General features: G+C 39.2%; 1 protein-coding gene across 5 annotated transcripts in view; it reads right to left on the bottom strand.

Annotated features, from left to right (window-relative positions):
- Positions 1-14738, bottom strand: part of PLD5 (phospholipase D family member 5) — a 463257-nt gene that overhangs the window by 195137 nt on the left and 253382 nt on the right. For all 5 annotated transcript variants that reach the window (XM_082470425.1, XM_082470424.1, XM_082470427.1 and 2 more), the window contains exon 3: positions 7047-7215. In XM_082470425.1, coding sequence (XP_082326551.1) covers positions 7047-7215 — 169 coding nt within the window. The remainder of the gene's footprint in view (positions 1-7046; positions 7216-14738) is intronic.

Below are 14738 nucleotides of genomic sequence, written 5' to 3'. Positions count from 1 at the left end.
GGGTGAGAGCAAGACATTGCGTGTGTGTGTGTAAAAATTTGTAATAAATAAAAGTTAGAATTCCATATATAATGATAATTTTCCTAATCCTTCTTATCTACCCAGAGTCTCACATTTGTAGAAATTATATTCCTCTTTTAATTTTACATGGTAACCATCTTGGATTCTAGCATAGTGTAAAGTACCAAGTAAGAACTCATTATTTGTTACTACAATTAAACTGACTTGAACTCAAGTTGCAGTGTGTACACAAAGAAGTAAATGTGAATGATAACATTCATGAATTTAACAATAAACAGTTACATAGGCACTAAATGGTCAAAGATTGTTCTATACCCTTTACATATATTAACTAATTTAATCTACACAACAACCTATGAGGTAGATTCTGTTATCACCTTGATTTTGCTGATGAGAAAACTGAGGCACAGAGAGTTTAGCATCTAGCTCAAAGTCACACAGCTAATAAGTAGATAAAAAGAAATATAAACTATACTCCTGACTCATTTCTATAGTCTGTCTACCACTGACAGTCTGCCTACCACTTACTGTGTAGAGACAGGATCCTGGCTTATGCTTTCCAAAATAACCTCTTGGATCATTGAACTTTCAAACATGCTAGTTACTAAACTGAGCAAACACTGTTCAATTTTAAAAATCATAATTTTTCAAAATTAAACAATTGTGATGTATCATCAACTGGTAATCATGGCTCACTGTAGACAAGTAACTAATTGATTTCATATAAATACATCTCTTTAAGATTCAGTTGTTGTAGCTCATTAATTATTTTATTTGGTTTCTTCCAGTGAATTCATAGAGAATAGGACTTTTTTGCTCAATGAATTAGGTAGCTCTACTAGGAAGCCTTTGTCAAATCATATTTCCTGGCTTTTCCTAAAGAGTCTTGATTTCATAAATCTTCATCATTTTATCCAATAAATTAGCAATCAAGTTGTCCTAGAAATTCAATGTTTCAGGGTCTAAACTCATCATTCAGACAGAAAAAAACAAAACCCTTAGCCCAACCATGTCTTTTGATTAAATATGAAAATATAATTTCCATGGAACTGTAGACCTCACTAGCCCTTAACATGACTGTGATCCAGAGCAAGGTCACTGCCCAGTTTCTTTCAGCACAGAAGGAAACAACCACAAAAAGATTAACAACACCCAGGGCGAAGTAGGAAAGACAAGATGAGTTTTTCAGGGTGGGAATTAAAATAGCGACCCTTTGGCAGCACAGATTAAAAATGCATTTTTAATGAATGTGTCTGTTTCCAGGCAAATGAAAAAAAAAGGTAGGCATTCATCATCCTGTTAATAATGACCATAGCTCACTCTTACAAAATGGCATCCAGGGAGGACATAGACATCCAGAGAACACACAGATGTCATGTGCCATGTTTATTTGTGTCTCTTTTCTGCTGAGCTGGGGCCTGCCTGCCACTGGCTATACCATTCCCTGGTGTATTTTGCTTACAGCTGCGTTATGATAAGTAGATGGGCTGCTTTTCAGTTATAATTCCTACTTATTTATTTACTATTTATGGTTTCTGTTTAGGACTTTTCAGGCTCTGTTGGTTTAGAAGTCTGTTAGAATAGTCCTGTTTGACTATTGTGCTCCTCAAAATAAAAATATTTTCTTTTAAAAATATATTAATGGAAAATAAGCTGTGAACCTGAGCCAATTTTCATTACACTGAAACATCTTTTTAAAATTTTAATTAGCTCACTTGAGTAATTACGATGTGGATTTCTTTTTCTTAGCATTCTTTTTTCTGTGTGCAATAAGTCAATCAATGACTATATCCCAATATTTATGAGGGCCTGGTAAAAATAAAAACATGCTCAAAGGTCCAAAGATTAGCCATCCAAAATCTGAAAGGTTGGGTAAAGTCTTGAATTTCCTATTTCCATTTGAAAGATAAAATCAGGTAAAATTTAAATCAAATAGGCTTTCAGCCAGTACCTTCCTTTGTAGAAATGGTAAAACTTGATGGCCTGGAGAGAACAGGATATGGATCTTTAAAGTGTACCCGAAGAGAAAAAGCTGGCAGCAAGGACCCGCTTTCTTTCTTCCATTCCTGGTCTCTGTACAATTACCCCTATGGTGTGGTGAGAGGGCAGGAAGGAGTGAGCCAGGCTCTTTAAAAATAATCTCTAAAAGCCTAAGACATGTGGTATTTAGACAAGTTCTTCTGGGCCTTTGAATCCTAAGTCCTTTTGCAAACACTGCTCTAGGGCTTGAGGGTCAGGTGAGGGGAGATGGGAAATGGAGCAAACCAGGCACCAAGCACTCTACTCCACACGCTTGCTCTTTCTTGAAAGACTACAGTCCATGCCTGGTATTCAACTAGTGGCAGTCGCTTGGCCACCAGTGGACCAGAGAAAGAGGAGAAAGGTTACTGTCTTGTTGAAGTTGCAACCCTCCAAACACCGCTGTCAACCTCCCCCCTTCCTCCTGCTCACCACTCCTTCCAGGGTATGGTACTCAGGGCCAAGAGCAGACAGGAGTACGGAGCGCTGTTCATGAGATGGGTCTCACATTCTACTTGAATCCGTTTAATTTCCTAAGCAGGTAAAGCCCCTCTATCCTTCACGTCTGCAAATGCAGCTCTCTCCTTGTAAAGAGGCAAAGTGAAATTAGCTCAAAACTCTGAAGAAAACCAACTGGTGTTGAACTGTAAAGGAGCCTGGTGCTGTTAGGGGAATGAGAGGCAGCAAAAAGCCATCGCTGGTGGGAGTAGAATGACTCTACCAGAAGATATCGGTTCACACTAGGGTCTCCTCCTAAAGGACTGCTGGGTGAGTTCAGTAATAGCCAGGTTACTGACAGCAGATTGAAAAATTCCATTTGTTGGCAGTAGGCCAGCTGTTAGAGAGTGACTTGAATTAAGCTAAGTGTTACCTTCATTCTGCATCAGTAACATCCACCTTAATTCACTCTAAAGCCATGCAATTGACAAATACTTTTTCCCTGACCAAACTCTAGCCAGGCTCCTCTGAGTCTACTTCTCTACCAGCCCTCAACCTTGGCCTATAAAAACTGTAGACTCTCAACACAAATGATTTCATCCACCCTGCTCTGCCCCACCTCTGTCTCTCCTCCCCCATTAAAAGGCTTCAACAAACACTAACATGGTTTCTAACAGCTCAAGGCCACATCTCTAGGATGACCTTAGCCCCCATTAAAGTGCCTGCCTAAGAAAGCTCAAGACTGCCAAAGAATAGGCTGTTCAGCCAACACCTGAAGATAGGCCCCTGTCTCCCAGCCTATGTGGGAGGGTAGGAGCCTAACTTGGAAAAGCACCAGCTAGCAATCCCAGATGGGTTTCACATGGACCAATCCTCTTTCCATTTTTTATAAATTTCTACTTCCCTGACCCTGTTCAGGCCCCTGTCACGCCCTTCCATCTCCCTCATTCTTCCTATAAAGTGCCCGGGCATCTCTGCACAAATCTAAGTTGAGTTCCCTTCACCTGGACCTCTTCCCTATTGCAACAGTATTACTGATTAAAATCTGTCCTGACCACTTTAACTAACATCCAGCTTTGTTTATCTTTCCAGTCAACAAATATTTACTGAACACCTAGTATGCATCAAGCACCATGCCAGGCACTGTTAGGTAAAACAGACCTAGAGCCTCGTGCATCCATTTCATCACTGCCCTGTGAGCAGTACTGAATACTGACCGTGATGTGCCTTCAGGAACCATGACCCAGAAAGGCTGTGCCATTCTCTGATGACCCATCTTCTCCCAGAGCCTGAACACCAGGAGGGTTTTGCTGGGCTCATAGAGCAAGAGGTCAGAATGGTTTGGTTCAGCTCTTTTCAAAGGTTTGTGAGTATACAAACCACCTGGGAATTTGGCTGCCAAGAATTCCTCCCATTCCTGTACATGGATGTTCGTCCTGGAGTCTCTTGTCCCTCCAGTGATTGTGGCCTGGCCATGTGACTTTTTCAGACTAACAGAATGTAGCAAAGTAAAGTTCTGGGAGCCCAGGAATTAAGAGGTCTTGTAGTTTTCATGTTCACTCTCCTGGGATCCAGCTGCCTTATAAAAAGCTTGGGTTAGATTCCTGAATGACGAGTGTCCACATGCAGAGAATGAGACGTGCCCAGCCCTCAGGCAGTCCAGCTTCAGCTACCCTCCCACCTAAACACAACTGCATAAGTAATCCCAGCCAGCACTACTGAAGCAAAAGAACTGTCAACCAAGTCACAGAATCATAGGAAATAATAATGAATACGTTTTGGAGTTGTTTGTTATACCACAATAAAAAATTAAATAGAAACTACTGTTGCGAAAACTTAAAGCATGTGGCATTGTCTCTGGGAGACTGGGTGGTGGTAGGGGCTGGAATCTCATTCTGTTACTCAAGGCTGGAAGAACAGTGAAGAAATTGCTTTTGAGGCCTTGAGAAAGTAATGGTAGAAAGTTTGGCAATGCTACTGCCTGCTGTAAAGTAGGAGATAGAAAATATGACTGGTGGATTTGGAGATCTGGCTAAGGAGGTTGTTCAGGCAGATTATCAATCAAAGTTTTGGTGGTATATGATAAGAAGAAACTATTTCATTTTCATGCAGAATTTTGAGAGAAATGTAGAAAATCTAGGACAGTCTCTCAATTGAGCAAAACATTCTCAAAATGAGAAATGGCCTCAGGGTAAAGATCAAATCAAAGCTGTGGCTGTACGATTCCATGTTGAACCTCTGAAGGATTAAAAGCAGGGTTGGGGGGTGCCTCTCAAAAGGGCTCCTGGAAAATTCAACGGTGAGTTTCCGAAGCATCTTGAGTCACAGTCCAAAGTAGAAAAAGACCCACCTGTGAGTTATTTGTGGTGTGGCCTTTTGCTAATAGAGTGGATTATAACTGGATACATAGAAAGTCTACAGAAGTTTTTAAGGGGTTGTTCCATTTTGGACTAAAAAAGGACAGAGATGGTTTAAAATGAAAAGAGGTCTCTGGGGCCTCAGGTTTCTACTGGTAGAAAGCCAACCAAGAAAATAAGTCTGAAGCAAACACAGGCTATTTCTTATGAAAAAGAAAAACACAGAGGGTGGAGCAAAGAGTTTCTGAGAACAGCAGATTAGGAAAGCACCCCCAGGAAGCAGAACTAGATCTCAGTCTAGAGACATTCCCTGTTCTCCAAGTTCAGAAGACTGGTGATGTGTGCCAGGCTGGCTTTTAAAACTGCTGTGGGATCAATGACTAATTTGTGCTCTCTACTTCCCCCTTTTGAACAGAAGTATCTATCGTAGTTATCTCATCTCTATTTTGCCATTGTATGTTGGGAGTGTGCACTGGGGGGCATGTAACTTGTCTTTTGAGTTCACAGGTTTCCAAATCAAGAGAAGCCCTCATGAGGAGTCCTATTCAGATCCTGTCCTGATGCAGATGAAGAGATCCTAGACTTTGAGCCTTTGCCGTAATGGGATACAAGTTTTGGGGGATGAGGAGTGCATTTTGTACGTGGGAGGGAGAGATGGATTGCTGTGGCCAGAGTGCACTGTGGTATATAATTTCCAAAGATGCCTGCCAATAATTCTCCATACGGATGCTACCCGTCTCATCTTAGATTTGTGACTTGCTTTGACCAATAGAATAGGGTGGAAGCAACTGGGATTCTAGAGCTCAGGTCTTAAGAGGTCTCACAGTTTCTGCTTTTGCCCTTTTAGGATATAACCACAGGTAAAGAATTCAAGCTGCTTTACTGAATGATGATAGATACATACAGAGAGAGAGAAGTCCAGCCAGCCACTAGACATTCCAGCCATCTGAGGTAAGATGCTCATATGTGAGGAGTCATCTTGCACCCTCCAGCCCCAGGTGAGTCACCCAAGCCAACACTATTTAGATCAGAGACAAGTTCTCTGACAAATGCTGCCCAGAATCATGAATAAATAAATAATTGTTATTTTTAAAAACCACTAAGTTTGGGGATGATAAATGCTGCAATAAGTACCTGAAGCACCTGCTTCAGCAGAGGTAGAACAGTGCAGAACATAATTAGTAAAATTATCCAATTCTTCTTTAGTATAGCCTTTATGGGTTTTTTGTTTATTTGTACCTATTTTCTAATATCTTTTGACTTTAAAATAGTATAATTGAAGCAAATCAAAGCACCAATGAGGTAATGATTATAGGCTTAATGCCAACACATTTTGTATACAAACAGACAAAATTAATTTTATCCTTGACTCCCCCATAGGACATTTAAGTATAGGCCAATGGTCATATACTTGATAGCTCAGTGCTATCATGGTTATACCAACATAAAGAAAAACATGCTAAAGATTACCAGGATCGGGGTGGTGGTGGTGGTGGTGTGATGAATTGGGCGATTGGGATTGACATGTATACACTGATGTGTATAAAATTGATGACAAATAAGAACCTGCTGTATAAAAAAATAAATAAAATAAAATTCAAAAATTAAAAAAAAAGATTACCAGGATCATTTTCTTATCTCCAGGACATTTCATTCAGAAATCATTTAGATCATTTAGTCAGTTTTCTAAAGGTTGTTCTTATAACTAGTAAATTTCTTTTTCCTCTTCACTCAAATATGACAGAGTCAAGAATATACAGCTATACTAGGAAATGTGACTCCACTATTAAAAAAGTTGGCTCTGAGCCACAAAGACAAATTAGGACAACAATTAACCAATTAAATGTCTCAGCAAGCAGTTACGGAATTAGAACTGTAAACATGCAGGTTGTGCAAAGCAGAATTCTGGGGTGTGCCATCAGTGGACACCACAAGACACCTCTGAAGTTGTCCGATACAGCAGTGCTGCATAGAGAGACTCTTGTTTGCACAGATGAGATGTGATTTTGCCCTTGAAAGCACGGCATTCTAGTAGAAGCTGAGCAACCTATGATTAACAATGACACATACATATAAATGTAATAATGGACATGAACTATGGGTATAGATAGACTGAAAAAATGAGCTTGAACTTGAGGAGTGGAAGCAAGAATACTGAGTATAAAATGCACATAAGTAAAATCATCACACACATTAGAGGATGCAGCTTACCTGACATGCTGATGGATGACTGTGGTTGAGATCCCAATGGGAAGATACTATGTCAACAGACTTTTTGGCCATGCTGAGTAAATTCATCCAGCCTTGGAAAAGTGATAAGTGAAATGGTGCATTTTCTGAATAGGTAAGGCCGTCAGGAATATTTTCCACCAGGGCAATTCTTAGAAAAGATTTTGAAAAACAAACAAACAAAATCTAGTCAAATTTGAAGCCATAGATCTTTACACATGCATACAGAGACATCTGAAAAATACTCTTTACTCTTTCTGAATGTATATGTTCCTCATAATTTACATTTTTCAACAAAGGCCTTTAACATTTCCCCTATGCTAACCTACTGTGTTCTGAGAGTTTATGTTCAATTTCTCCTCAGTTAGCACTCATATTTCAGAAAATCATGGTATACGTCCCTAATGTCCAGTGTCAAACTAGCCTTGAGAAAACGTCTAGAGCTTCCTACACAAGCATCTTCCTCTAGTAATAGCTCCAGTTTCTAGTACAATGTTGGACATATATTAGAACTAGTTTAGAAACTAAAATATTATTAGTTTTATTACTACTAGAAAATAAAAATAGTAAATGCTATTACTATTGCTTAAAACCTCTGTTAGTGGGGGCTTCCCTGGTGGCGCAGTGGTTGAGAATCTGCCTGCCAATGCAGGGGACACGGGTTCGAGCCCTGGTCTGGGAAGATCCCACATGCCGTGGAGCAACTGGGCCCGTGAGCCACAACTACTGAGTCTACGCGTCTGGAGCCTGTGCTCCGCAACAAGAGAGGCCGCGACAGTGAGAGGCCCGCGCACCGCGATGAAGAGTGGCCCCCGCTCGCCGCAACTAGAGAAAGCCCTCGCACAGAAACGAAGACCCAACACAGCCAAAAATAAATAAATAAATAAATAAAATTTATTTAAAAAAAACAAAAAAAACAAAACCTCTGTTAGTGCTTCCCAGCCTAAGGCATAAAATGATACTAAGAAGGAAATTTAAAAACTGGCCTGTTGCAGGGCTTTATTAAAGTTGGAGATAGGGAATATATAAAATCATAGTAATAACCAAGCCCTAAATAAACTACAATCAGCAATATCCTAATAAATGTCTTCTCTTTTTATACTTCCTTATTTATTGACAACATATACACTGTGGCTTGCGTTGGTGCTGCAGCTAAGGCTGTGTGGTTTTCACTTCTGAGTTAGCCAGGTGACACATAACATTTTAGTTTTTTTAATTTATTTTTATTTTTTAAATTTTATTTATTTATTTATTTTTATTTTATTTTATTATTATTTTAAAGTTCAATATCTTAGTTCCCTGTTGAGGGAATGAACCTGGGCCCTCAGCAGTGAAAGCTCAGAGTCCTAACCACTAGACTACCAGGGAATTCCCTGACTTTTCTTTTTATAAATTTATTTATTTATTTATTTTTGGATGCATTGGGTCTTTGTTGCTGCATGTGGGCTTTCTCTAGTTGCGACGAGAGGGGGCTACTCTTCATTGTGGTGCGCAGGCTTCTCATTGTGGTGGCTTCTCTTGTTGCAGAGCACGGACTCTAGGCATGCGGGCTTCAGTAGTTGTGGCACGTGGGCTCAGTAATTGTGGCTCACGGGATCCAGAGCACAGGTTCAGTAGTTGTGGCGTATGGGCTTAGTTGCTCCGCGGCATGTGGGATCTTCCTGGACCAGGGCTCGAACCCATGTCCCTTGCATTGGCAGGTGGATTTTTAACCACTGTGCCACCAGGGAAGTCCCGATAACATTTCAATAAAGGAATAAACAGTTTTTTTTCCAGTTTAAGAAATGCAAATTCTCCTGTAAATCTTGACAGGAAACTCCAAACTCTTATGAAGATAGGGTTAGGGTTACGGTGTAAGCCCTTCTAGAACAGAGATCTTCTTATTCAAAGCTATGCATCCTTAGTGCTGGATACATAATTAGGGCTCAAGAAATACTTGTAGAATGAATTTCAGCTTCTAATACAGAATCCAGAACTTCTCACTAAAACTGTTAACTGTTTATTTTAATGAGACTTGTTCCATTTAGCCAATTTTAGAAACAAAAACAATACTCTTAGTAATATGTTTGTGTATTTGATGAATATCATAGCCAAAATGGGGTTGAGTATATGTCTTAGAGACATTCACAATTTTAGGGTCCAATCATCCAACTACTATCCACAACTGAATTAAATCTTGTTGAGACCTTGAGCACAGGACAAGCAAGTCATTTACTGTACATAATACAGAAATGACTATGACAAAACTCCCTAGTCCTCTGGAATTTATAATCTAGTGAAAGAGCCAGTCTCATACGTAATGATTTAAATAGGAGGTAGGCTCTAAGAAATGGCAAAACAAGAGTAAGAATTAATTAGATGGATAATGCACCATCTAAAGTACCACTGGAGCATGAGCAGCGAGGAAAAAATAATTAGGTTGGGAGCATCTGGAACTGGAGAAAGTGGGACTTGAAATGAATCTTCAAAGATATAATTTTTATGGGTCAGCTGGAAGAGAAAGATATTCTAGGTGTATCTGGATACTTGAGAGTTGGTAGGCCAAGGGAAGTGTGAGGTAAGAGAGTTATGGCAGGAGCTTGCCATGGTGGAGAAGACGGGCAGTGTCTGTAGGGACCACACTGTAGAGGCTGTGAACCAGGAAGAGAAGTTTGGACTTAATTTTGATGCTTTTGAGAGCAACCAAGTACATTTTAGGGGTCTAACTCTGACAGAACACATGTATACTACTGGAAAGGAGATGACAATCAGTAGAGGGTAGAGGGTCCATTAAAACTGACGAGGAACACGGGAAAGGAGTGAGCATTGAGAGAGATTATCAAGGGGAAAAAAAAAGAAGAGAAAATGAGCCCAAAGCCTAATGTGGTGGGAATGCCTACATTTTTCTGGTTGGTAGAGTGTGAAACAGATGAGAAGATTCAGAAGGGACCAAAAGAGAAGCAGGAAGACAAGAGAGGTCCAGGAGAATGCAGTGTTTGGGAAACCAAGGAGAGAGAGGGTCAAAAAGGTGGAGAGAGGGGATTTTTTTAATCTACTGCAAAACCTTTGAAGGCAACAGACAGAGGTTGAAGTTGGATATTTTAACTCTATCCACATTTAAAGTCCAATTATCTATGTAAATAGAAGGTAGACATAGCATGAAGAAATGATCCCAAATAATCAGCAGTTTTAGCCTCTCCTACGACTAAGGAATACGTTTAAAAATCAAACAAAAAAAGAATCCGAACAAACAAAACAAAAATAGAACTAGTTTCAATTTTACACCTCTAGGGTCAGCTAGGGTCTGCGGCCCCTGTCCAGCAGGAAGAAGTTTCAGAAGAAAATACTTCTGGCCCTTGACCCCTTAAGAATAAGGGTGCAGAGTCTCTTAGTGGGGAATGAGACAGGCTGGGACTTGGGACCATTTGCTGCAGTGCTGCAATGCTTGTATCTGGACACACCTCTCCTTGAACAACAAAATACAAATAAACTATATGGGACTAAAAATAACTGTGTTCATGTGCAGTTGGGGCAAATTCTGGACAAAAGATACAAAGAGACCAAAAAACCCAACTGCCACTTCTGAAGAGCCTGGAGCAGAGCAAAAACAGGGTGTTGGGAGCAAAAGCAGGGTACTGACCATGCCCCCTGCACTCACCACCACCAGAGGGGTGGGCAAAACACCTAAGCCACCCCTCTGGCCCAATGCCTGGACACACCCCTACCCTCACCTCATATAAGGAACAAACTCGCCCCCCCCTCAGCGAGCAAGTGAGTGAGCAAGGGAACCTGTTGCCTGTTCTTGTTCCCTGCTGCTGCAGCAGGGGCCCAATAAAGCCTTGCCTGAAAAAAAAAAAAGAATTTTCATACCATGGTACGATAACTATTGCTGATATCCCCAAGTATTTATCACTACTTTGAAATTATGGTAGTCATCAGATCTTGTTATTTCATGAATAAGTAGAGCAGAATATACATTACTGTATCACAAATTTGTTTTTTTATATTTTTGATAACTTTATTTCAACATTACTGGTTTTCTTTGCAATCCTATGTATTTCAATTTATGCGTTTAAAACATTATTCAAGGAAGGAGTCCATTGGCTTCATCAGACTGCCAATAGGGTCTGTGGCACAAAGAAGTTAAGAAGTACTCATCAGATGGATAATATATCTACTCCTTTTTTTTCTACTTCACACGCATTCTTATAAGATTTTTTTCCATTATTGAAGCCTTAGGAGTAGGTAAGATTATCAAGAGAGATTTTCAAGAGAAGAGAACTGGGTTGAAGCCTAATATGGAAAATATCTAATCACTTCTGGTTGGTAGAGAAAGTGGGGCAGGTGAAGAAGACAGAAGAAAGTACTGGAAAGACTGGAAGAGAAGAAGAAGAGTGAAATTCCCTGGAAGCCAAAGAAGACCAAATTTATCATTACTTGGTTTTTTACTAAACAGAAAAGTAAATTAGGAATTTATACTAAAAATAGAGACACCACCAAAGGTCTGGAGACCACACCTATGTTTGGTAATGAATTCTGGGGAAACCCTGCTCACCTCCTCACTTTCCTCCTTTCTCATTTTACCTGGAGATCTTGATTGCTCCTTTTGTAACACAACGCTTGTTTCCTATGCCCTGCTAAAAAAGGCCTTTAGAAATCAGTCTTGAAATGACTTGACTTATTTCTGTGACCTATCATTTTATTTCCTTTAACAAGCAACAGCTAGCTACACTGCAGGGGCCTGATTTAATTAGTATACATGCAGAGCTCATTTCCATGGATAGCAGCCCTTGTTATACTCTTCTTTCTCAAGCAAGGAAAAAAGTAGGCAGAATTCATTAAAATTAACCTTTGGGTAAATTTCTGGAATGCCTGCATGCCTTTTTTCAGTTTTGTTTTTTCTTTTGGATCCAAGATCCAATCAATGTTTACTTGTTGCACTTAGTTGTCATATCTAGGAGAGTACCCTAGCCTATTCCTGTTTTATTTGTTTACCAAGATGTCAACATTCAGAAGAGCCCAGGTCAGTTGCTTTGCTAAATACTCCTGGATTTGATTTGCTTGGTTGTTGCCTCATAATTAGATTTAGGATAAGTATTTTTGGTAGGAACAGTACATAGGTAATGTGTCCTTCAAAGTGCATCATATGAGGTGTCACATGATAGTGGGTTGTCCCACTACTGGTGATGTTAAGTTTGGTCACTTGGTTAAGGGAGTATGTCAGATTTTTCAATTGAGCAGTACCTTCCTTCCCTCTATAATTAACAAATGATTTGTGCAGACGTATTTTCAGATGGCATGAATATTCCCTAACATTTCACTCACTGATTTGGCTTCTATCCATTTATGATTCTTAACTGAATCGATTTTTATTATACTTATAATTTTCTATCATTTCTTTTATATGTGTTCATTGGTAATATTTTGTAAGGAAAATCTTTTTCTTCTCCCATTATAACTTTTTACATTTTTTAAGATATTATTTTATCAGTATGGATTCTTTTTTTTATTTCAAAATGTTATCATCGACTTTGTGATGCCCAAATTGTTGCATATATTGCCAGTGGAGGCCCCTGAAAGTTGTCTCCTGTGTCCTTTTGATATGTTTCTTTCAGTTTTTGAATACTTTCTTATTTTTTGTCACCAGATGTTTCAATTACATTAACTTCTAAACCAACTTTCAAAGACAACTGCAGAAAACATGAGGGCAAGTTTGAGTTGACAACAGCAGATCCCTGTTTGTATAAATCCAGAAAATTCAGGCTAAAGTCTCATTAATTCCTGGTCTATAATTGTATTAAGTGAAGAACAACTATGCTTTTCTTTATGGAGAGAGGCAGTATAGCAGTAGAAATATTATTATTGTAGCTAGGATCCTTTCTTTGTATATTAAAGTTTAAAAGTACTTTCACAGGTAATATACACATCATCATCAACAAGAAACACAGTGAAATAGGCATGATCTCAATTTTGGAGGCAAAGAGAGCAAGGCTCCCAGTGGCCAGGTGTCACCCAGATGGATAGAGTGCTACAGAGCAGGGATTTAAATTCAGGTTTGTCTGAGTTCATGTGTATTTCACAACACTAGGTTAGGTCCTGGTCTTATCTGAGAAGGTTCTCCACATACTTTGGGTCTATGGAGGGAACAGGTAGAGTGATGCTGAAGAGCAGAACCTGTTGCACTAGAGGGAAGGTCAGCTTGGATTGAGCTCTGAACTTTGGAGAAGAGGGGAAGGTGCTCCTCACTCTACTCTCCACTCCGTCCATGTCAGCAAGGACATCTACAGTGACAGCAAGACACACTTGTCCTTGCCTCAGTGCTTCCTGATACTGGCCTAGAAAGGAAGAAACCATCAGAGGAGAAAGGAGCCCAGAGAGGATGAAGACAAATGAAGTAAGAAAAAGGTACAACTCGATGCATCTACCTTTTGATATTTTACCAATATAAAACATGAACAAAGAAGTAGGAGTTCATGGATGAAAAGACCATGACACTGTCCTCAAAGAGCTAAAACACACAGTAGGAAGCCAGATGACTGAAAACAAATGGCTAAAATGCAAAAGTTCTTATGAAAAAACATCTGCATTCAAGGCAGTTATTACCCTCTGACATCTGGCAAAATAGTAATTACACTACTACCATTAATACTTTAACTGAACAATATTTATTGAGTGCTTATTTTGTGTCAGGCACTATGTTAAGAAGATTCACTGACTATGTTAATTAATGTTTACAAGATTTCATAGAAGCAGGTACTATAACTATTCCCATTTTAGGGATGAGGAAACTGAGACATAAAGGAGTTTAAATAATGTGTCCAAGCGCTAGTGAGTGATGGAGCCCAGATTGAAGCCTGGGTAGTATGATTGCTGACTATATCCTCTTAACCTCTGTGCTCCACTGTCACTTCCAATTTTCAAAGCAAAAAACGCAGGCAGAGGTACAAAATGCAATTTTTTTCCCATACTCTCAATGTATCTTTGATAAATCAGGTGCATAAATACCCTGGGGGATAGACAGAGTCCCTTTCTGTTAGGATGTATTCTCTCACCGTCAGTTTTTCATTTGTGGGTTTTTGTTTTTTTCCGTTTGCTTGTTTGTTATTTTACAAAAGAAAATCTTCTTCAACCATAATTTTTAAAAAAATTTATTTTATATGGGAGTATAGTTCATTTACAATATTATGTTAATTTCAGGTATACAGCAAAATGATTCACTTACACATATATATATATCTATTCTTTTTCAAATTCTTTTCCATTTAGGATATTATAGAATATTGAGCAGAGTTCCCTGTGCTATACAGTAGGCCCTTGTTGGTTACCTACTTTAAATACAGTAGTGTAAATATGTTAGTCCCAACCTCCTAATGTATCCCTCCCCACCCCAACTTTTCCCTTTGGTAACCATAATTTGTTTTCTAAGCCTGTGAGTCTGTTTCTGTTCTGTAAATATGTTCATTTATATCATTTTTTTTAGATTCCACATATAAACAAAATATGATATTTATCTTTCTCTGTCTGACTTACTTCACTTGGTATGATAATCTCTAGGTCCATCCATGCTGCTGCAAATGGCATTGTTTCATTCTTTCTTATGTCTGAGTAATATTCCATTGTATATATGTACCATATCTTCTTTATCCATTCCTCTGTTGATGGACATTTAGGTTGCTTCCATGTCCTGGCCACTGT

This window comes from Balaenoptera physalus (genome assembly GCF_965194825.1).
Source record: "Balaenoptera physalus genome assembly, chromosome: 1".
Lineage (NCBI taxonomy): Eukaryota > Metazoa > Chordata > Mammalia > Artiodactyla > Balaenopteridae > Balaenoptera > Balaenoptera physalus.
This window is presented reverse-complemented; position numbering and strand designations above follow the sequence as displayed.